The 27,652-nt window shown below is 37.8% G+C and overlaps 1 protein-coding gene across 2 annotated transcripts; it reads right to left on the bottom strand.

The window, feature by feature from the left end:
• On the bottom strand, window positions 1-27,640 carry RRAGC (Ras related GTP binding C). Of its 2 annotated transcripts, XM_037827661.1 has the most exons (7): window positions 27,315-27,639; window positions 25,348-25,551; window positions 24,208-24,407; window positions 22,039-22,153; window positions 21,023-21,165; window positions 17,040-17,188; window positions 1-1,488 (listed from the first exon to the last, which is right to left on the bottom strand). In XM_037827661.1, the coding sequence occupies exons 1-7, from the start codon at window positions 27,549-27,551 to the stop codon at window positions 1,340-1,342; spliced, it is 1,197 nt and encodes a 398-aa protein (XP_037683589.1). In that variant the 5' UTR covers window positions 27,552-27,639; the 3' UTR covers window positions 1-1,339. The 2 variants fall into 2 exon arrangements, with proteins under 2 accessions (XP_037683589.1, XP_037683590.1); XM_037827662.1 differs by lacking the exon at window positions 22,039-22,153 and having other exon boundaries at window positions 21,023-21,124; window positions 27,315-27,640.
• Window positions 27,641-27,652: the final 12 nt, after the last annotated feature.

Below are 27,652 nucleotides of genomic sequence, written 5' to 3'. Positions count from 1 at the left end.
TTTTGGAGTAAATACATTTATTGATACCCATTTATATAGTTCAATGAAATAATCTATAAATATAAAAGCATTTTTCTTTTGGATATCACCATGGTCCATGTAAATACTCAACAGTCAGAATCATCTGCAGGAAGCACTCCAAGTCACACTGTTAGGTTTACAGACCTGAATATACATATTTCACAAAACAGTGGCACTTATGTACTCAAGTGGTCCAGTGGCTTTGGAATACTTTGACTACTGGGCATGTGGAGTAAAAATGTATAAATGTAAATCAACAGAAAGGGTATCAACCATCCACAAAAATAAGCAATTAAGAATTAATATCCTAGGCGAAGAAAGTACCACAGTTGACACTTTGTGTCAGAATACAGGAGACAAAGTATGTAAAACACATGCTGTGGCACCATGTGCTCTCTCCAACTCCCAGTGGATAGTCCACCAGTGCCTTAGGGTCAACAAAACAGCAATTCCTAAGGAATCTAGAGAGCATGGAATAAAAGATAACAGAGGAAATCAAGATTAAAGAAGCTAAACATTTCAGTAACATAATCAATTTCTCCCCCCGAGGAAGAGACTGTGGGGAAAACTTTTTAATCACCTTTGTTATATCATCATGATCATTTATCTAATGCACGAATCCAAACATCTGGTACCCAAAACATAGGTGCAAAAATTTTTTGTTTCAAAGTTTTGTCCTCAACACTTCCAAAGGAACTAATGTAGCCACTGTTGAGCTTTGCTCTCCAGCTGATGCAGCATAAATTTTTCTCTCATTTCTTCAGTAACAAATACAGGAACGTCCTTTTCTGCAGTCAGACTATGTGTCTTCTGAGTTAGCAAGCAAACGCATTTAAAAGGTCTTAGGGGTGCTATGTCCAAAGTTGAAATCTGACAGGCAGTGTTAGAACTTAAGCAAGGCAGGAGTTTTAGAGACTACTCAAATGAAAACCTAAGTGAAGCATATAAAAATTCAGTTTTTTCTATTATTTTTCAACTGGTAATTGACAGCAACATTCTCTGGCAAGGTTGGGTAACTGGTGTTATCTCCAGGTCCAAAATATCCCAACTACTAAAATAAGACCCAAAAGAGGAGAAAGACACACTTGAGTTTTGTGGTCTCTAGAATTCTTTTTTGCCATTTTTAAAAAAAGAAATAGTAGCTTCAGTTGTACACCACCAGTTGAAGGGGTTTTCATCCGAATGAGAAACTCTTCCCCTTGTCTCTAGTGGGACAGGCACCAGATTCCCACAGCGGCAGCTCCCGTGTCCTGTAAGGACGTGGCATCTGACCCTGAAGTGAAGAGCAAGCTGGCACAGAGCCAGCTTGGAGTTCAGGCTAGACGGCGTTTCGCGGTGTGCCATTGTGCGCCAATGCTTTCAGACTGGGAGCACTGGTTTGGTGACAGCTCCTGTGAGAAGTCACACCCACCTCAAAAACCTCGTGAATAGCTTTTCGGAAACAGTGAAAGTTGTAGTCTATTAAACCTGCAAGAGAGAAAGAGAAGATCAGGTCTCCTGAACATTAACTGTTAAATTATCTACTAGGAAACATTTGACAGAAAAAAAAATAATCGATGTCTGTTTAACAACATGCACCCTACTGAGGAATTCTCTAAAATCAAGCATATACTCAAATTTTATATGAACTCTGGAGAGGGAAAGGGGGTGTTGTTTGGCAGGCAGGATGAGGAGAAAACCTGTATACTACTATAATTTTAAAAAAAGAAAATGACAGCAAAGACCATTAGATATAAAACTGCTAGTTATATTCATGTACCCACAAGAAAAGGCCAGAGAGATTAAGAAGGGTTGGGCAGAAAAGAGCAGTCCAGTTTTTTTCAGGCCAAGTACATAAATAGAGAAAAGGTCCTGGCAGTGAAGGGTCTCCATGCGTTAGCACTGTGTCCCAGTGTTCTAAGGTTGTATCTGGAACCTCTAAGATCTGGTATCTAGAGGCCTTACCCAGAAACACACTTACAAAGAAAGGAGGCCAACAAACACGGGCTCTGGAAAATCAAAACGGTCCATGTTTTACTACTCTTATTACTAAACTACTCTACAGATGAGGAATTTTTAAAATTAATCATGCTTCTTTATAAATATAAACCACAACATAACCAACTATCAAAGAAAAACTTAAATTTCAGTGTGTTTCGCCTACAGGAAAAAAAAAATTCAGGCAAACCCTCAAAGTCTGGAGGAAGAAAGTTCAGGGTAAGAACAGGCAACACATGACCGTTTACAAAGTAAAACTGGATACAAATAAAATAGGGCTATTTCAATGACATTGTAATTTATCAGTTACCTAGTGTTGAGAAGAACTGAATCTCTAAGTTTTATTTGCAGACACAAAGAGGAAACTAAAACTAAAGAGCCATGTTATTCCTTGTTAAGTCATTTCTTAGCAGTAATTTAGACACAGGAGTTAGAAAAAGAAATTAGTTTTTACTATCCTGGAGGAAGAGTGCTAAAGGGATTTAATTCTGGAAAAGGAAAACCATGCTCTGTCTTCTACTCCAGTAATCTCTGAATCATGGTGTAAGCATGCTTAATAGGTGAAGAATGAGTAAATAATCAACAAGTGGTCAGCCCTGGGTCAAGCTACAAAGGGTAAAGCTGCAAATCAACGTCAATTTAAATATATACATTACAACTATATCATCTTTTAGGACAAGAGCAGGGTGATTTTTATGTTTCCCCTACACTCTACCACCAATACACAGACCTGTATCCCCCAAAAGTAGGTCTCCCAATATTTGTTCATTCCCACACTGAAAATCAGTAAAGCAACCTCTAGATTCCAGTCTTAAATACTCCTACTAGATCAAATCCATGTGTCACAATGGGAACCACTGCTTCCCAGGTCCCCTTAGCTTGCTAAGCAGAAACCTCTGTCAAATGGCCAGATGCCTGCTCTCGGTTCCCTAGTTCTGAATATTAGCTTTAGTTCTAAGATGGCAAGAAAAAAAAACTATTGGCATTTCCATATAAAGAGAATGGGAAAGTTAAGTTCAACTACTCATAAAATTATTAAATGTTTTATCACCAATAATTTTTCTCTTCCCTGCCACATAGCTTTCTAGTCAGAATCACACCCTCTCTGTTGTCATGTGTTCAATGCAGTGCTCGATACCCCCTACCCAAAGTTAATGTCTCCTAAAATGCAGCAAAATAGGAATCAGAGGAGGAAGGGAAAAAAAAAAAAAGAAATATGTTAGACTTCCTTGCACTTATTTTACAATACAATATTGTTTTTATGCTGAATTGGGGAGAGGGACCCTACAGTCTTTTTAGTGTTAAGGAATTATAATACTTTTAACTGCACACTGGCTCCATTAAGTATACATAGACCAACTTCAGCAATTAATCTAAATAAAGCAATTGAAAAGGGAAATTTGCTAAGAAAATTTAAAATGAAATCTGAAGTCAAAGTAAAATACTTTCTAAAGAATCAAACTTTTCTTTTTACAAGTCTTCAGGGCAACCAGTTAAAGAGCTGGAGGAAATAACTAGAGCAGTAGTTGGCAAACTGTGCTCTCTAGAGCCCAGTGGTCTGGAAGGTACCAGAGAGGCCGATCAGGCAGAGCTTCGGGCAGCCTGTATCCCTTCTTCAGGCTGGGAAGCTGTGTCTATCTTTTCATAAACTGGGCTTTCACATAAAATTCTGGTTGAATAAAGTGTTCAATTTTGTGACAGAAATGGCCAGTTCCCTACCAAATATCCATTTTTCTCCTTCTTCCTTAGATACAGAACCCCAATTTTGAATGAGCAGACTGGTACTCATACTAAAAGACTGTATTTCTCAGACTTTCTTGCAGTTAGATACGGCCACGTGATTAATATTGGCCACTGAGATAAGCAAAAGTTGTGGGACTGCTATAAAGTCTTCTTAAAAGAAAGAGGATGAACTCTTTTCCCCATCCACGTTCCTTCTTAGTGCCCAGAATATGGATAAGATGACTGGAGCTCCAGGAGCTATACTGGATCATGTGATGACCTTGAGAATAGAAGCCCATGCTAAAAATGGGAGAGCAGAAAAGAGAAGTAACTGTGTCCTCAAGGACACTGGGAGCTGCCTCAGCTGCCCCAGAATGCCTCCAGACTTCTTTGATGTGAAAAGAAAATATAGCTTCCATTTTGCTGAAGCTACTGTTAATGGGTTTGCACTGAAACCTAACAGCCTGACAGACACTACTTGAAATTTTTAAACCTCTAAACTAGACAGCAATATCCTCAATCGTAAGAACAACCTGGACATTATATAACCACAATCACAACATCCTGCCATATAGTAAATGTGCAATTTGACAGTCACCATGGCCAAATTAACATCTCTGGCATCCAAGTTTTCAACTCAGCCAATTCACATTCAGGCAAAAGTAAAGTATTAAAATACACTGTGTGGCCTGCTTGAACATGATGTGATCTTTCAAAAATTTATACTTGATGTGATAAAGGTGATTAAATACTTACTGAACAGCACTGTGTAAGGTACAATGTGTCAAAAGCAGTAGCAGATGTGGCCAGTGCCTTCAGGGAAATGCTAGCTGGAACAATCTAGTGCTAAATTGACTTCAAATGTGAAACAAGTCCAAAAAAGAGAGTGCCAAGGGCAGGGCAAAAGTAGCCAAAGAATGCTTCATAGATGAGGCAGAACTTTGGAGGTATGGGCAAGATTTCATTAGGCAGGAAAGAGGAGAGAAACTACAAGAAAACAGCAGGGAGATGACAACAAGAACACAGCACTGGGGGAAGATAGGAAAGAAAGAAAGAAAAAATCTGGCCTGACAGAAGAAAGGAATGTCACAGAATTCTTGAAAGGAAGTACTGGAAATCAAGTATGAATAAGTACATTACAGCCAGATTGAGGTGGTCCTTAAGACTCAGGAAAAAAAAAAAAAAAATATATATATATATATATAAAGGAAAAATATAAAGGAAAATTTCTTGATAAATTCAACTACATTACTTTCTGTGCCAAGTGTAAACTAAAACTGATAATTAGGGAAACTTGAACACTGGCCAGATATATTTAATGATAATATGAAATCAATATCTTTTTATATTTATTAATGGTTATAGTGCTATGTTAAAAAAAAGACCATCATCTTTTAAGAGATACCTACTTAAATCTAGATTGACAAAATGACTTGATGCCAGAGATTTGTTTCAAATTAATCCAGTAGGGAGAGTCAGATAGAGATTAAATAAGACTGCCTGGACTTCCAAGAAGATGGTAGAACAGGAGAGGCAGAACAAACTTCTCCTCCATGAAAAAACTAGAAAAAAAGGTAAAAATGCCCAGGACAACAGTTCAAGGGTTTGAGTGGCCAGAGAACAATCTTGTGCCGGTTTGAATGTATTATGTCCCCCAGAAAAAGCCATATTCTTTGATGCCAATCTTGTGGGGCAGACATATTAGTAGGGATTAAGTTGGAACATTTGGATTAGGTTGTTTGCATGGAAAGGTGCCCCACCCCACTGTGGGTGATGACTCTAATAGGATAATTTCCATGGAGGTGTTACCCCACCCATTCGGAGTGGGTACAATTAAATCTCTGAAGCCATATAAATGAGCTGACAAACTGACAGTGCAGCTGAGAGTGGCATTTTGAAGACGAGCTACAGCCAAGAGGGACCTTTGAAGAAGGTCCAGGAACTGAGAGAGGAGCTTCAGCTTACAGAGAATTTTGGAGATGGCCTTTGAAAGCAAACTTTTGTTCCAGAGAAGCTAAGAGAGGACAAATGCCCCAAGAGCAACTAAGAGTGACATTTTTGAGGAGCTGAAGCCTAGAGAGGAACGTCCTGGGAGAAAGCCATTTTGAAAGCAGAACTCTGGAACAGATGCCGGCCACATGCCTTCCCAGCTAACAGAGGTTTTCCGGACGCCATTGGCCACTCTCCAGTGAAGATACCCGATTGTTGATGCATTACCTTGGACATTTTATGACCTTAAGACTGTAATTATGTAACCAAATAAACTCCCTTTTATAAAAGCCAATCCATTTCTGGTGTTTTGCATTCTGGCATCATTAGCAAACTAGAACAGACCTCTACAATATATAGTGGGGACTTGGACAAAAAAGTGAAGAAATTATGTCTGAAAGGATGGGGTGAGTGAGTCTACTCAACCGGGACTATCAGGGGCTGGCAGTTGAGAGCTGGCTGCTGAGCCAGGGGAGGGAACAGCTCTCTACTCCTGGTGCACCCATCTCAGCAATTAGCTGGGGAGATAATCCTTCTGAAGCCCACAGCTGGGAGCTCCCATGAAGGAACACAGTAAACAGAGAACCTGTGCTGACAGCACACAGAAAACCCAGTGCTTTTATTCTTCCACCATGGAAGCTCGCAATGTGCACAGGCAAGAGGCAGGAATAAGTGAGGGTGCTACACAGAAGCACCAGGAGCCCCACCCCCACCTCAGAGGCTCACAGAGGTGCACAGCTAATAAATTCAGCAAAGTGGCGGGACACAAGATTAATGTGCAAAAGTCAGTAATGTTCCTATACACTAGTGATGACCTAACTGAAGAAGCAATCAAGAAAAAAATTCCATTTATAATAGCAACTAAAAAAATCAAGTACCTAGGAATAAATTTAACCAAGGATGTAAAAGACCTCTACACAAAAAACAACAAAACTTTACTAAAAGAAATCAAAGAGGTCCTAAATAGGTGGAAATACATTCCGTGTTCATGGACAGGAAGGCTAAATGTCGTTAAGATGTCAATTCTACCCAAACTGATCTACAGATTCAACGCAATTCCAATCAAAATTCCAACAATCTACTTTGCAGACTTGGAAAAGCTAGTTATCAAATTTATTTGGAAGGGAAAGGAGCCTCAAATTGACAAAAGCATTCTAAAAAAGAAGAATGAAATAGGAGGACTTACACTTCCTGACTTTAAAACCTACTATAAAGCCACAGTGGTCAAAACAGCATAGTACTGGCACAAAGAAAGACATATTGACCAACAGAATCGAATCAAAGGTTTGGAAATTGACCCCCCAGATCTATGGTCAACTGATTTTTGAAAAGGCCCCCAAATCCACTGAACCAGGACAGAATAGCCTCTTCAACAAACAGGGCTGGGAAGACTGGATATCCATCAACAAAAGAATGAAAGAGGACCCCCTACCTAACACCCTTTACAAAATTTAACTCAAAGTGGATCAAAGACCTCAATATAAAAGCACCAAAAAACTCCTAGAAGATAATATAGGGAAATATCTTCAAGATCTAGTAATAGGAGGTAGCTTCTCAGCCCTTACACCCAAAGCACAAGCAACAAAAGAAAAAACAGGTAAATGGGAACTACTTAAAATGAAAAGCTTCTGCGTCTCAAAGGACTTTCAAAAAGGTCAAGAGGCAGCCAACTGAACTGGAGAAAATATTTGGAAACCATGTATCTGGTAAGAGTCTGATATCCAGCACATATAAAGAAATCCTACCGGTCAAAAGAATAGTACAAACAGCCCAGTTATAAAATGGGCAAAAGATATGAAAAGACATTTTTCTGAAGAGGAAATACAAATGGCTAAAAATGTTCATCTTCACTATCAAGGAAATGCAAATCAAATGAGATATCAAATCAATGAGATATCATCTCACACCAATAAGAATGGCTGCCATTAAACAAACCGGAAACTACAAATGCTGAAGAGGATGTGGAGAAACTGGAACTCTTATCCACTGCTGGTGGGAGTATATGTATAAGGGTACAGCCACTGTGGAAGACAGTTTTGTGATTCCTCAGAAAACTAAATATCGAGTTACCCTATGATACTGCAATTCCACTATTCAGTATATACACAGAAGATCTGAAAGCGACACAGACATTTGCACACCAATGTTCACAGCGGCACTGTTCACAACTGCCAAAAAATGGAAACAATCCAAGTGTCCGTCAAAAAGATGAAAGGATAAACAAAATGTGGTTTGTACATATAATGGTATTCTACGCAGCAGTAAGAAGGAATGAGGTCATGAAATACGTAACAACATGGATGAACCTTGAAGACATAATGCTGAGTGATGTAAGTCAGACACAAAAGGAGAGATACTGTATGTTATCACTAATATGATCCCTCTGAATAATGTAAAATTGGTGTCTTATAATGTAGAATATAGGAGTCCTAAAGATAGAAACTAGAGAAGGGGGAATGATTACCTAATATGTACAGCCTGTTAATGAGGTTGAACTTTGGGAATGGACAGGGCTGATGACAGTTCGTTAATGGGATTATAAGTATCAGCGCTGCATTGAAGACGAACATGATTGAAAAGGATTTGTTTAAAGGCATGTATCCTAAAGATTAGCACTATAAATATAAATAAGTGCTTCATGGTCTATTTCTAAGGCATCACACTGGTATAAAGAGTTAACATGGTGGTTTGATGGGTTGAGCCCTCTACCACAGGTTTTACCCTTGGGAAGACGGTTGCTGCAAAGGAGAGGCTAGGCCTCCCTATGGTTGTGCCTAAGAGCCTCCTCCCGAATGCCTCTTTGTTGCTCAGATGTGGCCCTGTCTCTCTAGCTAAGCCAACTTGAAAGGTGAAATCACTGCCCTCCCCCCTACGTGGGATCAGACACCCAGGGGAGTGAATCTCCCTGGCAACATGGAATATGACTCCCGGGGAGGAATGCAGACCTGGCATCGTGGGACAGAGAACATCTTCTTGACCAAAAGGGGGATGTGAAAGGAAATGAAATAAGCTTCAGTGGCAGAGAGATTCCAAAAGGAGCCGAGAGGTCACTCTGGTGGGCACTCTTACGCACACTTTAGACAACCCTTTTTAGGTTCTAAAGAATTGGGGTAGCTGGTGGTGGATACCTGAAACTATCAAACTACAACCCAGAACCCATGAATCTCGAAGACAGTTGTATAAAAATGTAGCTTATGAGGGGTGACAATGGGATTGGGAAAGCCATAAGGACCACACTCCACTTTGTCTAGTTTATGGATGGATGAGTAGAAAAATAGGGGAAGGAAACAAACAGACAAAGGTACCCAGTGTTCTTTTTTACTTCAATTGCTCTTTTTCACTCTAATTATTATTCTTGTTATTTGTGTGTGTGTGCTAATGAAGGTGTCAGGGATTGATTTAGGTGATGAATGTACAACTATGTAATGGTACTGTAAACAATCGAAAGTACGATTTGTTTTGTATGACTGCGTGGTATGTGAATATATCTCAATAAAATGAAGATTAAAAAAAAAGAGAGAGAGTTAACAATAGAGTGGTATATGGGAAAAACTACCTATTGCATACTATGGACTATATTTAACAGGAATACCTTATTAGTAACACAATAATACTAGGGATAAATAATTAGGGACTGATAAGAGCTTTGGTGTGTTTTGGGTTATGGTAATTGTTTAACATTGAGAATGATGACAACTGTACAAGTAAATGAAGATAATGTGAGGCACTGTTTATCTTGAACAGAATATATGCTATGTGAAATTTTGAACCCCCTACTTAATAAGTCAAACCCTCAACCTTGAGGCTTGCTCTTGTGAAACTTATGGCTCTAAAGGGAAAGCTAAGCCTACCTATAATTATGCCTAAGAGTCACCTCCAGAGAACCTCTTTTGTTGTTCAGATGTGGCCTTTCTCTCTCTAAGCCCAACTCTGGAAATAAATCCATTACCCTCCCCCTAAGTGGGACATGACTCCCAGGAGAGTGAGTCTCTCTGGCGACATGGGATGGTCCTGGCATCAAGGGATTTAGAGTGCCTTCTTGACCAAAAGGGGGAAAAGAAAGGTAACAAAATAAGGTTTCAGTGGCTAAGAGATTTCAAATAGAATCAAGAGGCTATCCTGGAGGTTACTCTTATGCAAGCTACAGCTAGATATTCCAAATGGCCACAATATGTCAAGCCCAAATCAATAGTAGTCCCAAAAATACTAAAGAATACCTAGGTCCCTATCTGAAACTCCAAGAAAGTTTCACTTACTAAGTTTATTTTTTCAGAAACTTAAAACCTCCAGAGTGTTCCTAGGTCAGATAAGTCCCAAAACCCAGAGACAACAGCCTCTTCAAGAACATCAAACAGATGTATCCCCATTCACCATAATGTCGACACCCCTTTTCAATATGAACAAGTTAGGTAGTCACTGCCGAGATATCCCTGAAGATTGAGAGAGTGATCTAACAAGAGGGGTAGCAACAGACAAGATAGGATTTAACAAACAATTATGAATACTGAATCTTTATATAAATTTTTTTTTTTAGTTTCTAGGGTATTAGAATAGCTAGAAGGAAATAACTGAAATGGTGGAACTGTAACCCATAACACTCTTTAAAATTTGCTCTCTAAATACTTGTTAAATTGTACTCTGAAAGTTATCAGTTTTATGTATATATTTTATATTTCACAATAAAAATGGGGAAAAAAAGATTAGCTATGATTTTGGTAATTACTGAATCTGGATAATGGGCAAAAAAGGGGTTCACAATGCTATTTTCTCTATTTTTAATATATTTGACAGTTTCCATAACTAAAGGTTAAAGTTAACAATCTAGTGAGGGGAAGGGTATACATGAAACAAGACTGAACATGTGTAGATGACTATTTAAAGCTGTGAGATGGGTACATGGAGATTCATTGTACTGACCTATCTATTTTTGTACATATCTGAAAATTTCTATAATCAAAAGATAAAAAAATAAAAAAGATTACAATGGAGAAAAAAAATTTCTAAAAATCAGTAAGAAAAAGACAAAGAAAGATGAACGGGTAAATTACCAAGGAAGAAACCTGAACAGCTATGAAAAGATGCTTGCCCTAACTAGTAATTAAAGAAGTAAAAATTAAAATCTAATGAGATACCATTTCCCACTTACTAGATAATAACTAACTAGTCTGACGATATGAAGCATAATCAAAGATATGGAATAATAAGAATGCTCATATGGTACTGTCAGAGGTGAAAATGGTAAAGCCATTTGGAGAGCAATTTGGTAATGTCTAATAAAGTCTGAGGTATGCATTCTGATAACCAGAAATTCCACTCCTAAATACACAGAATAGAGAAACTCTCCACATGTACAAAGGCTGACCTGTTCATGAACATTTGTTGCAGAATTATTTGTAATGTAAAAATAATCTAAATGTCTGGCAACAAGAAAATAAATTGTATATTGAAACAAACGAATACTATGTGGCAGAGAAAATGAATGAACTAGAGCTACATGTTATCAATGTGCATAGTCTCAAAAAAAAAAAAAAATCCTTGAATGGGGGAAAGCAGCAAGTTACAAAAGACTACTTACATTTTTATATCATTTATATAAAAATATACAATACTCTATGTTGTCTAGGAATAGATAAGAAGTAAAAAAAATAAATCATACGTGTGAAAATAAAACAGTAGATGCAACACAGCACAAAGGAGGGGACTGCAATTGAGAGAAATGCACAGAGGACTTCAACTGTGTTTGTAACGTTCTATTTCTTAAGCTCAAAGGCAAATACTTAAATTAGAAATATCTTATAAATCTGAAATGCTTCATTAAAAACTCAAAGTTTTGCCGCCCTGAACATGATGGCAGAGTAGGATGATTCAGGGCTCCACCCCCCCACAGAAGCTTTAAACAATCTGCAAGAGCTGGCAGAAACATCTTTCTCAGGGTTCCAGAAAGCAGACAGAGGACTACAGTAACTACAGTAACAAGGCAAGCACTGAATCTAGTAAAAGCCTTCTTTAAAAGTGGTAGGATTGCATGTCCCTCTGGCTGGCCCCTTTCCCATCCTCTCAGCAGCCCTCTGCCCCTGCTTCCAGTGCATATCCATGGCCCCCAGTTCCAGAGGGAGCAGAGTGGTCCTTGTGCATGTGCTGGGAGCATATATGTCTGGCCCAATTTTTCTGGTGGTGGCCGGAGTGACTCACTGTCCAAGAACTTGCCCTGCATGCACAAGGCAACTCAGAGTTCTCCTACAGAACACTGTGGGAGAGCAGTCAAGTTGTGGTGCCCCGGGCAAGGGGTAGCTGGCTGTAGAACATACAGTCCAGTGCCCAGGACCATGAAGAAACTGTTTCCTAGGGAAGAGGGGACATTTGTAACCACATAAACTGGGGAATTCCTAGGACCACATGTGCATACCCCAGATAAGACACATGTGCAGAAAGGATCAGGAAGGACCCTATGCTTTGGCATAGAGCTATTCTCAGACAACCCACTGTATGGATAAGCCCTAAAGGAGAGCACTTGCACAGGTCAATTTGCAAAAACTGGGAAAGGTGGTATCTTTTTTACCTCCTCTTTTTTGTTAACTCCTGGCATTCAAGGAAAGCTCTATCATAACACTAGCTGAACATAACCTTAAGAAACAGAGATCACAGAATCTAAATTTCCGCAATTACACATTAAAATGTCAAAATGTCCAGGTTTCAACAAAAGGTTACAAAACATACAAAGAAACAGGAAGCAATGGCCCAGGCAAAGGAGAAGAGTAAAGCATTAAAAAATATGAATGAGGAGGATCAGACCTGGGATGTAACAGACTTCTAAACTATGGTCCTAAGAATGCTCAAAGAGATAAAGGTAAACATGGACAAAGAACTAAGGAAATCAAGAAAACAATATCAGTTTCAATACGTGGAAATTATGAAAAGGAACCAAACAGAGTTGAAGACCACAGCAACAGAAATTTAAAATTCCCTAGAGGGGTTCAATAGCAGATAGGAGCTGACAGAAGAAAGAATCAGTGAACTTGAAGATAAGACAATTGAAATATTCAGTCTGAGAAGCAGAAAAAAGAATTAATGAAAAGTGAACAGAGCCTGAGGAAACCATGCAACACCATCAGGAATAACAATACATGCATTGTGGGGGTCCCAGAAGGACAAGAAAGAGAAAAGAGATAATGATTGAAAATTTCCCAAATCTAACAAAAGACATGAATATACATATCCAAGATGCTCAATGAACTCCAAATAGGATAAACCCAAATATACCACATCACAGCATATAATAATCAAACTGTCAAATGCCAAAAATAAAGAGAATTCAGGACGCCACAAGAGAAAAGCAACATGTCACATACAAGGAAGCCTCAAGATTAAGTGCTGATTTCTCATGGGAAACCATAAAGGCAGGAAGGCAGTAGGATGACATATTAAAAGTGCTGACAGCACCTATGCCAGACAAGTCCTAAAACCCAGAGGCAACAGCCTCTTTAAGAACAACAATAGATGCAGCCCCCTTCCCATACTGTCAACACCCCCCTTCAATATGAACAAGTTAGGCTGCTCACTTCTTAGACACCCTGAAGATGGAGAAAGAGATTAAGTGAGAGTAAGGGGTAGCAACAAACAGGATTTAACAAAGGTCTATGAATATTGAAACTTTATATAAATATATATATATATTTTTTAGATGTTGGGGTTTTTGGAATAGCTGGAAGGAAGTAAATGACATGGTAGCCTTAAGACTGTAACTGTCCCCCCAAACACCATTATCTCTGATGTAATCTTGTGTGGGCAGACTATCAGTGTTAATTAGATTGTAATTCTTTGAGTGTTTCCATGGAGATGCACCCCACCCAACTGTGGATGATGACTCTGATTGGATAATTTCCATGGAGGTGTTAGCCCGCCCATTGGGTGGGTCTGAATTAAATTACTGGTGCACTATATAAGATCAGACAGAAGGAGTGAGCTTGCCACAGCAAAGAGGGACACTGAAGAAAGCACAGGAGCTGCAGATAAGAGACAGTTTGAAAACGGCCGTTGAAAGCAGACTCTTGCTCTGGAAAAGCTGAGAGCGGACAAATATCCCAAGTGCAACTAAGAGTGACATTTTTGAGAAACTGCAGCCTAGAGAGGAACGTCCTGGGAGACAGCCATTTTGAAACCAGAACTTTGGAGCAGACACCAGCCACGTGCCTTCCCAGCTAACAGAAGTTTTCTGGACACCATTGGCCATCCTCCAGTGAAGGTACCCGATTGCTGATGTGTTACCTTGGACATTTTATGGCCTTAAGACTGTAACTGTGTAACCAAATAAACCCCCTTTTATAAAAGCCAATCCATTTCTGGTGTTTTGCATTCCAGCAGCATTAGCAAACTAAAACAACATCCTTTGAAATTTGCTCTATAGCTACTCGTTGAATTGTGCTGTGAAAGTCTTCACCTTTCTGTATATTCCCTATATTGCATAAAAAAGAAAGAACTGAAATGGTGGAACTGTAACCCATAATAATTTTTGAAATTACCTATATAACTGCTTATTGACCTGTACATTCAAAGTTAACACTTTTCCGTATGTATGCTGTATTTTACAATAATGGAAATAGCTGAAGTTGGGGAAGTGTGACCCATGACATCCTTTGAAATTTGCTAACTACTTGTTAAATTGCATTTTGAAAGTTATCACTATTATGAATAGATGTTAAAGTTCACAATCTAAAAAATGCATTAAAAAATTACAGAACCATTAAAAAAAAAAAGTGCTGACAGCAGAAAATTGCTACCCAAGAATTCTGTAGCTGGCAAAATAGTCTTTCAAAAATGAGGGATAAATTAAGACATTCACAGATAAAACAAAAGCTGAGGGAGTTCATCACCACTACACCGACTCTACAAGACATGCTAGAGAGAGTTCTGCAGGTCAAAAAATGAAGAATAATAGACAACAGATCAAACCCACATGAAAAAGTAAAAATCTCCAGCAAGGGTAAGAACAAGGGTAAATATAAATGCCAGTACTATTGTATTTTTGGTTTGAAACTCCATTTTTTACTTCCTACAGGATCTAAGAGGCAAATGCAAAAAAAATGTAATGATACTCAGTAGTTTTAGAATTATAATGTATAAACATGTAATTCGTGACAAGAATTACACAAAGGTAGGGAGCAGTGGGGTATAGGAACACATTGAAAATACCGAAGCTAAGCTGGTGTCAAAGTAAATGGGACTATTTCAGATTTAAGATGTTATATGTAAGTCACAGAGCAGTAACAATGAAAAATATCAGAGAATATGCAAGTTCACGGAGATAGAAATTTAAAAATACAGGTTGCTAAGGGTGGGGCATGGGTATGGGAAGTTAATGCATAACTGGTGCAGGGTTTCTATTTGGGGAGATGGAACAGGTTTAATAATGGAAGGTGCTGAGGGTACCACAATATTGTGAACGTGACTAATCCCATTGAATGGTATGCTTGGAAGTGGTTGAGATGGTGAAGTTTATACAGCATATATGTTTCCATAATTAGAAAGAAAAAGAAAGAAAGACAGAAAGACAAACACAGACAAAAAGACAGAAAGAAGGAAGGAGCAAATGTGGCAAAAAGCTAAAACTGGTGGATCTGGGTACCTGGGAGGGAGGCGTAGGGGTGTGTTACAGTTCTCTGCATGGGGTTTGCATTTTTTTTTTTTTAACTTTTCGTTTTGTTTTTGTTTTTTTACTTTTCATTTGTGGGTCTCCATTATTTTTGTAACTATCCTCTACGCCTGAATATATTTCAAAATGAAAAGCTGAAAAACAAAAGTACTAGTTTAACCACTCAAAAAAAAAAAAAAATCTCAGAAAAACTGGGACTTGTTGCAGTAAAAATAGAGAGCACGTGTAAATCCTTGAGTAGTTATATAACATGATAAAAGTAGTTTTCTGAAAACTAGTCTGTCATTGGAATAAAAGTTACATATTAGGCCCTCAATATATATTTGTTGAATGCATGAATAGTATTGAGTAAGAGGTTACTACAGCACTATAGGCCTGGAGGGATACGGACCTGGATTGGAATCATATGGACCCCAGAAACAAATGACATTTGGTGAAAATTCAATGTAAACAACATAGAAGAAGAATGGGAAAAAGAGAACACTGAATCACTGCTGTGAAACAATCTGCCAGGACTCCTTCAGTAATAACACTACACAGTTACCTGACTTCGAGACATCTAAATGTGGATGGTAGAAAAATGGCATCACTAGTGACAGAAGTAGTATGCTAGCCAAGAGGGTCATGAAATGGAGGGGAAAATAATCATCAGTTTTTGACACTATAGACAAGATAACAAGGAAATATCTAACGAAGATGTCTTATATTAAAGCCAAATGTGAGACTAGAACATGGGCCCAAGTCAGAACCAGAGATGCGAAGTTTTCAAACAGCCACATAAAGAAGATTAACCAAAGCCATGGATTGGATGAGCTGACCAGGAGAATAAGCAAAGAAGTGCACAGAAACACTTGGCTCTGAAGAACACTCAAGACCCAGAAAAAATAAGAGAAGAAACAGAAGTGGTCAGAGAAACAAACTGACAAAACCCCAGAGTTCAGCTTTTAAGGAAGCAGAGAGAGAAGAAAGCTTTAACAATGGAGGGGGCCTCACAGGGTCATCTGCCTCAGAAGACTGCTGTAGAGGCTGCAGAACGAGGAAAGGCCACTGAAAGTGGCAAGAAGGTAACTTGGTAACCTCTCAAAGAAGAGTTTCAGTAGACTGGTTCAAATGGAAGCCAAACAGCAGACAGTTAAATGGGTAATGAAAGGATCTAAAGTAGAACAGGCCAGAATTAAAAACTTGATTGGATTACACTCCCTTTATCCAGTGTACGGATGGTTGAGTAGAAAAATGGGGACAAAAACTAAATGAAAAATAGGGTGGGATGAGGGGGGTGATTTGAGTGTTCTTTTTTATTTTTATTTTTTATTCTTATTCTGATTCTTTCTGGTGTAAGGAAAATGTTCAAAAATAGAATGGGGTGATGAATGCACAACTATATGATGGTACTGTGAAGAGCTGATTGTACATCGTGGATGATTGTATGGTATGTGAATATATCTCAATAAAACTGAATTTAAAAAAAACCACTTGATTGGGGGGAAAAAAAACCCTCAGAAGAAGGAAGGAGAAAGCCTGGAATATATGTGGAAGCAAAGAGGAAAAAAGTAGTTTATGCTGATCTTTTTTTAAATGTTAACTATTTGTCAAAACAGAGATATTATTTTCTGTTGTGTGCAAGGGCCTAAGAAATTAAGACAAGTAACTTTAAAAAACAGCTTTTTTAAAATGCCGTTACCTTTTCGTTCAAAGCTTTCTTCCCTAAGAATGCAGACCAGTGCCAAAAATTTAGTCACTTCTTTTAAATAAAGTACAGTTGTATTATTCAGCTTGATAATTGCCATAGATTCTTTGTCATAAGCACTTCCACTCCCATCTTCCTTTAACCTATTTAAAAGAAAGTATTCTTCATTATAGATTTCCCAACTTGGTATCCTGTTACATGTAATTTGCATCATGATAAGTCTTTCTACCAGTTTCCCAAATGGCTTTTGAGAAAAAATACTGGTCTAAATATACTGGAACATAAGTTGCTATTTAGGTATAGGGTTCCCAAACACAGAATCTCAGGTATTTGTATCAAACCCAAACACAGAATCTCAGGTATTTGTATCAAACAACAACAACAAAAACTATATACACACCCCTTACTATCACAGATAATCAGGCATTTGGAGAAAAAAAGTGAAAATATAAGTAAATTTTAATCAGGGAAATGATAACATTTTCAACATTTTGTTAGATGAGGCTACTTACCTCCTCAGGTTGTATTCTGTAGCCCCAGCTGAGGTGCCTCCTCTCTTTATTTCCCTCAGTTCAGAGGGCCCCACTACCACCTAAGAGAGCTCCTTCAAGACATATTCTATATAAATCAGATCAATCACATATTTTCTCAGAAAACAGTTTTTGGCTTCCTTGAAAAAGCAGGAAAATTCTTAGACTACACAAAAATAGTACCAGCTAGAGACCAACAGAAACTATACTGAAATCAACAACTTTTATGAAATATGGGATCTGATATACTCTATTAGTAAAGGTTGTTTAGCTATCGCTAAGAATTAAGAATTGTCAAAATTGTCTTCTTTTAAAAAGTATTTGCCTTTAAAAATAAATAAATAAAAGATACTTTAAAAATGTCAACAGCGGTTGCCTTCAGTAGTGGAACAATGGCTTTTTTCTCCTATTTTTACTTTTCTATATTTCCATGTATTTTTTTAACGAACAGGGAGGGGCTATTTTTAAAACTATTCTAAACCTTAAAGTTTACCTCCTTACATTAATTTGATCTCATAACAACCCTGAGAGATAGGAATTAATACTATAGCCTCCTTTAACACTTTATTTCTGGAACAAGCCAAAGTACAAAACTAAATAAATATAAATAAGAGGACTATATGCCCATTTTAACAATGTAGAAATTAAAGTTCATTAAAGGTAAAGTGATTTCCTCAAGATTTCACACCCTGACAAAGCCAGAACTCAAACTTATGGTTTCAATTTTAACTTAAATCCATGCAGTTTCCATTATCTGTCTTTCCTAGCTAGTACAAATAAAGTTGATTTGGGAAGCCTGGATAGCAAAGAAGAAGGTATCATATGCTTTAAGAGTATAAAAGAAATCTACTTCCTTCTGTTTGGAAAAGGGGAAGCTATGAGTGCTATGTGTTCTCAGTTATCACTAGTTGCCCTAAGTAAAAGATCCTCCCCCTACCCCACCCCACCCTATCTCTGTGCAGCATGAAAAATGAGAACAAATGCTAACTCTGGTGACAGATTCCAATACAAAACAACTCTGGGAATGATTTCTTAAGCCAATACCTAGAGCCAGCAGCTGTGAGAAGCTGTAAACGTTCTAATGTCAAACCAGCATATGACCTTGACTCTCATGCTAACATAAGAAAGAAATTAGAAAGACGCATTCTAACCAAAGTCTGGAGATTAGACCAATTCAATTTGGCTGTGATTAATAAAATTAAGAATGAAAATACATAATGATCTTCAAAGCTTGCTCAGTCAGAGTCCCTAAAGCATTGTATTTGCTTTCTACAAAGTTGTTTTAATAGTTTTTAAAACTATTAGGAAAATATGCTTATCTAAATGTCAGCCAAAATATACCCTGGTAAAAACAAGAAGGTTATTAACCAAAAGGAACCACAATTAGTGGCAGCATATCCTAATGGTTGCCAGTAGGGCATAATGTGGTATAATAAAATAACAGGGGATTGGGGGAAACAATTTGGAAAGTACTAAGCCTGTAAAGTTAAAAACTTGTAGCAATTATCATAGGACAAAAAGGATACCAAGTGTCAACAAGATTAATTTCTCTTTTCTGTGACACTGCAATATTCCATGCATTCACACTTTCATCTTGTTTCCCTAGGATGCATGGAATACAGTAGGCTTCCCTCATACTAATCTGTACTGACAGCCTGCAAACAAAGAAGGACCTAAAACATGAAAACTGCCATTAGTGAAAAAGGAGTAAGTATAAAGGCTAAAAGAAAGCGAGTCTATTAACGATCTCTATAGAATCCTAATGCTTAGAAAAAGATCCTTACAGGATTAGAAAGCTACTTTATTTATTAAACTAGAACTGTTGGAATTATATGTAGCCCCTTCAAAAAAACAACAAAAAAACCAAGGGTCAAGACGCAAAATAAACTATTAATAATTAACACATGAAGTTGCTGTCACAAATTGTGTTACAGTGAGAGGATGACACTCCCCTTTGTCCAGTGTATGGATGGACGAGTAGAAAAAGGGGGGCAAAAAAAAAAAAAAAAAGGCACCCAGTGTTCTTTTTTACTTTAATTCTTCTTTTTCACTTTAATTTTTATTCTTATTATTTTTGTGTGGCTGGTAATGAAATGTTCAAAAATTAATTTTGGTGATGAATGCACAACTATATAATGGTACTGTGAACAACTGAATGTACGCTTTGTATAACTGCATGGTATGTGAATATATCTCAGTAAAACTGGACTAAAAGAATAGTGAGAGGATGGATATTTTTTCTTCTTTTTACAAAGAATAATATATCTATAACACACCTTATAATGAAAATAAATTTTAGAACTAAATTTGAAAAAGTTTACAAACTTTTTACAAAAGTTTGTGAAATTTTGACTTACTCGTTTTAAAGAAAAAGCAAATAAATGTTTTAATCACCCATTTTTTAAAATTAGGAGTATGTAACATGAACCCTTAATGAATAATGTGAGAACATATCTCATTTTTATTATGGAAAGAATTAAAACAAAAGAGAACATAATCAACAAAAGAGAAAAAGAAACAGGAGACACGAACAGACAAAGAACAGGTAAGACATATAGTATTCTCTTATTCAAAGACAGCTGGAGAAAGACTAACAATTTAAGCAGAGACTAAGGTGAAGGATAGAGCTAAGAGATGAAAGAGGAATTTAGAATAAGTGGAGCAGAGGAGAGAGCTTTATCAGATAGAGGATACAGGTATTAAAGCAAAAGTGATGTCAGAGTGTCAGAAAGTACCTTGGGGGTTCTGATATTAATGCATTATGGGAAACAGGGTTACTAGAAGGTACAGAGGATATTGACTTTTGAAATGCCAGTTTCAGTAACTCTCCACAATTTTAACTCATCCTCTGGACTATTCTACAAAATCAACAGTTTCTGTAAATTTCTGTACGAAGAATGGAGAACTTACACAATGGAAGAGCTTAAATTTATTTTAGAGATTTTGGAATCTTGGGTGTGTAGGTCAAATTACTAACTAAATAAGCACATACTTCTGATACACAAAATTCTGATTACCTCATTTCTTTGTTTTCTGTTAAGTTTAAGTATCCCTCATTCCACAAAGCCTGAAGGTTAAATTAGAGACCAGCATTTACTTTGTTATTCAGACCATTTTAAATAAATTAATCTTGTTTTTTTGATATAGCTAAGTCCCAATAGTAAGAGGACACAGTGCAAACCTCCTAAATAATGGGTAAAGGAGCCTTCAGCAACAAATAAGTCTAACACCAGTCACACTTTTTCAAAAGCTTTTATCCACCCTTTCTAAAGGAATAAGAGCCAGCAGCTCACCTAAAGAAAAATCATGTGTCAAGATGAAACATTCTGGTCAGAACAATTAAAATTCATACAGCACTTTTCAGAGGCCTCAGAAATTAATCTACCCAACATATTCAGCTAGTTTTCCACCTGTCTGAGCTCTTGCAGAAATATGTATATAACTTACCCATATATACAAGACACATCGATTACAACATCAATCATGTCACAGCAAAGTTCATAAGATTGCATATCCACAGGAGAACTGTCTGTTGCAATGTAGATTTTGCTGACAACATCAAAAAGAAAAGCTTTTTCAATACCTGAATTCTTGGAAAAACAAAATTAGGGAAATGTTCAGTCTTTTCAAGAATCACAACTGCAACTTATCAAAGATCTTGAAATACTGAATAATAAGGTCATTTTTAATTATACATCCCAATAGCAAAAAACAAATAGCACTTGGTTGAGACACATTTCTATTATCCAAAGAATGAAGGTGGAATCATTTTTCTACTCTGATTTACAGACATAAATGCACCAGTCAAGTTTGTTTTTTCTTCCTCCTCTCTACATAAATGAACTATTTTCCAAGAGGCCACCAAAATATTAACAAGAGTTTTTCTCCAAAAATCCAAGCCATTCTTTTATTTTCAATTATCCTTTCCTGTTAAAATAATCAATCTTTTATTTGAATGACCTTGCTACCACAAAGGCTTTAGGCAGCAATTAGCAATACATAGACGAGTTACAATGTGACATCAACATCTAACATAACCCAAAAGCCCAAACTTGGGGATCATCACACATGGAGTACTTTCAAAGTAATTTCTAGAAAATATAAGGCTGAATGTTAAATTTATTAGAGGGATATCCATTTTTAACAAGCAGAATCCTCAATATCTGAGTATAAATCTTAATACTAACATCAGATTGAGCAAGCAAAGGAAAAGACTGAGTAAAATTCCCAAAATTTTTTTCCAGTTACTACTCTTCCTTCAGGAAACAGGTATCATGAAGATGTTTTTTAATTAAGAAAACATGAGAAAAATTTTTCATTAGTTTTTTTATACGACAAAAAAGGGTGTGTATTAAAAGAATTCAGAAAATAATAATTCTGGTCATTTTCTCAGTATTTCACAACACAAATACATTCACTGAAAATAGAATCAGAAACTAAAATGAATTAAACAGCTCACTTACTGATATAAAGATATTTAATAGGTTTTCCAAGGTCGGCAGTTGTGGAATGAGTTTCTGGACCACCTTACTAAAGGCTTCAAATATTGAATGATCATAGATACTAGTCAAATAAAAGCTGAAAAACATGACACAGTTTAATTGATTTGAAAAACACCTTACGTTCAATGACATCAAAATACATAAAATTTTTAGTTTCATTCAAATAAATCCTCTTTATTTTGTCCCCCATCCATTGTTCAAGATGACAAATGCAGTTTCCACACCTGCCTTGTAGCTACCTATCTCTTCACTGCACTTACAGAGAGGGCAACTAATGTAGTCCTCAAGAAAGCATTTTCAGATGTAGAAACTTGAGCATTCACCTGAGCCTTTGCAAACTGATACAAAAGTTTGGTTTCTGAGGCACACAACTGAACAGAGGCCAAAGATAAAAATCAAGAGAAAGCTCAATGGAGATATGTGACAACAATTAAATAAGAATATAATTTTCTACTAAAATGTTAACTCCTCAGAAAGTCCTTTCTTGACCACCCTATCTAAAATAGTACCCCTGTATCCATTGCTTTCTACCACCTCCCCTAATTTATTTTTCTTCAAAGCACTAAGTTCTTAGAATTAAAATACATTATTTACTTATGAATGTTTTTGTCCTGTCTTCCTCATCAGAACATATGCTCTATGAGGGCAGAGGCTTTGTCAGTCTTGCTCACAGCTGTAAGCCCACTACTCTGAACAGTACTCATTAAATATTTGTTGAATGAACAAATAAATATAACTGAGGCTTACGATTTATGTAAATAACATATTAAGGTGATTGCTAGTGGGGCCCTTAGAGAATGGAACAGAAGTTGGAGTCCTAAAAGGATGTACAGTGGCAAAGTACCATATGTAGATTTAGCAGAATACATATGTGAGAAAGACACTAACTTTTAACAATTTAAATAATGTAGACAATTCTACCTGCTTTTTGCTCAGTATTTTCTTCATTATATGTTTTACATATTTGTATTCATAATACATTTAAATGTATCTATTACAAAGTCAAAGTCACAGAATTATGTATACCACACTTAAACTTTAAGATATTTTCAAGGAGCAGACTTAAAAACCCAGTACCATGCAAGATGGGGCTCTACTCCAGATGACAGAATGCTGGAATAGAATAGTTGAGGCAAAGATAACTCCTACAGGCACCAGGAAAAAAAACAGTTTAAAGTGTTTTCTTTTGGTAAAAAGCTTAACAAAGTGAAAAGGGCCTACAAGAACTTAGTGATGGTACAAGCAACAATTGGAAGATCTTGGAGACTGAGGTTCAAGGGGATATCAGGAGTAGGAACAGGGGTTGGTTTGAACCTACAGGGAAGTCACTGTTAACAGAAGAGAGAAAAGGAAATAACTATGCTTGTGCCTCTCCCCTGCCTCCCCCTCTAGATTGTTCATATCATCAAGAGAACATTTTCTTGGGTACTTTTTAATACTCATTTCTATCTATAACACCACCAAACAATAATAAGAATATGCAGAAAAACATTCCTCATACACTTTTAGAATTCAAAGACACAAACCACCAATCCTATCTAATAGCTGTTCTTTAATAATAATTTCTTAATGATATTCCATTATAAACCAGTTCTTTGAATGGCAGCCCTAAGCAAACTTACAGAACACATCTATCCCAAACTTCAGAGATTCATAAAAGAATAAAGTGTTTCAAATTATAAACAAGATACTTTAGAATCAGTCCGTATTTGAAAGTGTACCCCTCTAAAAAAATTCTACTGAGAAAGATATTGTCAAGATTCAACCAAAAGAGTTTTACAAAAAAAATGTTGCAGAGTCCTCCAACTGAGGCAAGGAAAAAAAATGATAACACCAAGAAGGGAGGGTCCCAAAGCATATTTATGCCATGAGGAGAGAGCCTGATTTCAGTCTCTTAAAATGAATTTTAAAAGCACTAATGGAAACACTTCACATGACTTCAACCTCCAAGAAAACACAAAAAGGGAAGAAAGTAACTTTTCAATATGGTGAGGCTCCCCAAAATAGCGCTGACTTCAACAAAGAAGAGTTCAAAAACATTATAGGTTAGGGAAAGGGCTATAGTGTTTGTAATGATGGAGATGGGAATACCTTCTTCAGTGCTCTCATACCAAGCATATGTATTATTACCTGAGATGGAGTTTTTCTAGCCCAGCATCTGCAAGGTCATCATTGGCCCTTTGATGAATGTCCCTCTGTGTTTCTATTTTGTGATCATCAGACAGACCATCAACTTTGTGAATAAAAACCTCAAAATTCATGTCTGGGTTAACTTTGTAGGCTTTAGAAACAGTAATGTGAAGTCTTGTCAAAGCCTCCATGTAGTCATCCTGTAAGTCAGAATAAAGTACTTTTTAAAAAGAAATCTTACAAAAGTCAAGTAACAAGTTTAAGTAAACCTCAAATCATCTCTTTCCCCAAACACAGAAAATATCGTAATTACTTATAAGTATTCAAACATTCAAATGCATTACTTACCCCAATGAAAAGCTCTTCAAGTTCTCAAAATAAAAAATTCAATTACCAAGTTAATGCTTGTGATTTTTAACACTAGTAATACAAAGGAAAAAGGAAGACACTTCTTCACAAAAGAACTCTTTAGAAGTTCTGCCATTTATTAGATCTGTGACTTTGCGTAAATTTCTTCAAATCCTGTGATCTCAGTTTACCTCTCTGTAAAATTGGAATTACAGTATCTACCTCACAGTATTGTGAAGATTAAATTAACTTAGATCCTATATGTGAAAGCACCTATTATAGAGGCCATCACTCAGAAAGCAGTCCTAACTAATATATAAGCTTATAAAAAATAAGCTTCTTAAGTACAGGAACCATATCCCACTTATCTGGGTGCCTGCCACATGTTGGGCCTTCAATAAATGCTTGTTGGACCAAACTCAATTTGGGCAATTAAGGAAAACATTTGCTTTAACATTTACTGACTCAGTCCTCATATCCCTCCACATATTATGGGCACTGATGGGACTATATAGCAATATCTACTACTAGCTAATAAAAGGGGAAAATCAATGTGAGCTGCTCATTAACTAGGACTTTAAGATGTAAACCACATCTCCTAATCATCTGATACTCTGTACCTGCCCAACAGAATGCTTGCCCCAAAAGTACCTCTGCAATTACAACTCTTACACTGTTAGGGAATCTACTGGCAAAGAAAAGCATCAAGAAACAAAGAAGATCAATATTTTCCTTTGTTTCTACAGATTTTGCCACCTGGGAAAAAAGGAAAATATCATTATTTCTAACTACCTGGGCATCGATGACATATATCAATGCTCCTGTTCCCCTGAAGATCATCTCGTAGTCAAAGGTTGGGTCAAAAAAATCCATTTGCCCAGGAAAATCCCATATCTGGAAATTCACAAAGGAGCTATTGGAAATGTCATCTTTATAAATCTTGTTGGTACTTTCCAAAAAGAGGGTCTCGTTGGGTGACATTTTATGAAACACCACCTGTGAAAAGAAATAAAACCATTTTATGACTTTATTAAACTTTAGTATTTCAAGTTCAAAATTCTACCCTTGATTAACATAACTTGAAGAATTTAATTCTACAGCAAAAATTTCAAGAGAGATTAAAACTGAATAATGTATAAATTATTCACTATCCTTTTAATTCTGACAGGAAAGAAGACACCAAAGCACCTTCCATTAAATCCATTTTGGAGATGAAACTTTTCTGCTATTTTCTTTGTACCATATTTAGTACCAGCAGTAGCACTGTCTCTCACCTCCACTGTTTTTTTCCTGTAAAACTGTATTAATTCTGTCAAAATCTACTTAAGATTATGAAAGCCGTGTAGCAAAAGTTTAAGAGGTTACACTCATTCAAAAAATACTGGAATGCCTACTTCAGGTTCTGAGAAATAATGAAAAATGAAACTAACCTGCACTCTGCCCTCACTGAGTTTGCAGCCTTGTGTAAGAAATAAAACAAGGACAATAACTATCATACCAGGTAGAATGAGATAAATGTCGAAATTGGGGGGTTGGTGGGTGAGGGGTCGGTACACTTATGGGAGTTACCAGCAGGAAAACCTCCCTTGAGAAAGAAACGGTAAAGGCAATTATTAAGAATTATAATAATCACAAACCATACAATGCTAACATAAAGCTCATTTGCCCCTAGCTGTTACTTTCTGGGGGTGGGGGTGGGGGGGAGTGGGGGGGGATCATAGTTACTCCCAAGGTTTAGTAACAAGAAGAATTAAAATCAATTCGTTAAAAATCTACCATAAAAATACCCAAATTTTACTGTAGAGGTGAAAAGCAAAGTAAATAAAACACAGTAACCCAAGAGGGAAGAGGGCTACTTTTTAAAAACATCATGTCTACAAAATATCACACAAGAGATTTCTTTTGAATAGACCTTTGCAACAGAGTGGAAAGGGCAAAAAGACCGAGTGTCTGACAATATCGGTTTTATTACCAACTCACTCGGTGTGAAAAGGGAATGGCTGATGGAGGAGGTCAGCTTTGCCTGTATTTCTGTTTTATGTCTAGCCCTCCATTCGTTTTTTACAGAACCAATATGCTTCAAATGGACTGACGAAGGTCTGCAAAATATTCTCAAACTCTCACAAGATTTATTTTTGACAACACACAGAGGGAAGAGCGCCAATAGTTACACTCACCAGGCCACAAGTACTAAATAGGTGGAATTATAGTACCCAGTCCCAATAAAGTTACAGTAAAGTCTCCTTCGAACTAGTAACAGCCCAAGTATGAATATGGCCAGTGACTTAGTCACAGCTCTTTCGGGCGTTGCTCCCTAGGGCTAGGCTGGGAATCTCTGCAAACTCTGGGCACCTGAAGTGAGAGGAACAACTAAAAACGCGACAGGGGAGGGAGTCCACGAAGTTCTCCAAGTTAGAACTGGAGAGTTCGTCTCAGTTTCGTAAATGACACAAGGGGCTAGGTCCCCGGAGGCGGAGGTCTTGGGCGGTGGTGCCACTGGGCACCTGCCTCCCTCCAGTCAGTTTCGCCTTCAGGAACCCACTTCGCCTCAGCTGACTTGGGCGTGTACTGAGAGGTCGGGATCCTCGCTTCGGACTGCGCCTCCGGCTCTGCTCTCCCAAGAGTAGAAAAGTGTGGTGGGACAGACCTCGAGGCCATCCCCTGGCCGCCGCCCTCCTCGGGGGCCTCCTCCGCCGGGCGGCTACCTGGGCCCCTGGGGAGGGGGAAGGGCAGGAGGGCCCCAGAGCGGCCCCGCTTACCTTCTGGATGGAGGACTTGCCGCTGCGCCGGAGCCCCATGAGCAGGATCCGCGGCTTGGAGCTGTCAGCGCCCCCGGGACCACAGCCTCCGCCGGCCCCCGCCCCAACCCCGCCGCCCGCGGCTGCCGCCTCCTCTTCCTCCTCCTCCACGCCGTAGCCGAAGTCTTTTGGAAACGAATCCGCCGCGCCGTAACTCCCAGCGAGGGGCGCCGAGTCCGTCCCGTACTGCAGGGACATGGTGCCGGAGCCGCCGCCGCCCGCGCCCTGACAGGCCAGGCTAGGCTAAGCCAGGCCGCCGCCTCCCCAGTCCACCACCGCCGCCGCCTCCCCGGGGCAGC

Source organism: Choloepus didactylus, chromosome 2 (genome assembly GCF_015220235.1).
Source record: "Choloepus didactylus isolate mChoDid1 chromosome 2, mChoDid1.pri, whole genome shotgun sequence".
NCBI lineage: Eukaryota > Metazoa > Chordata > Mammalia > Pilosa > Megalonychidae > Choloepus > Choloepus didactylus.
This window is presented reverse-complemented; position numbering and strand designations above follow the sequence as displayed.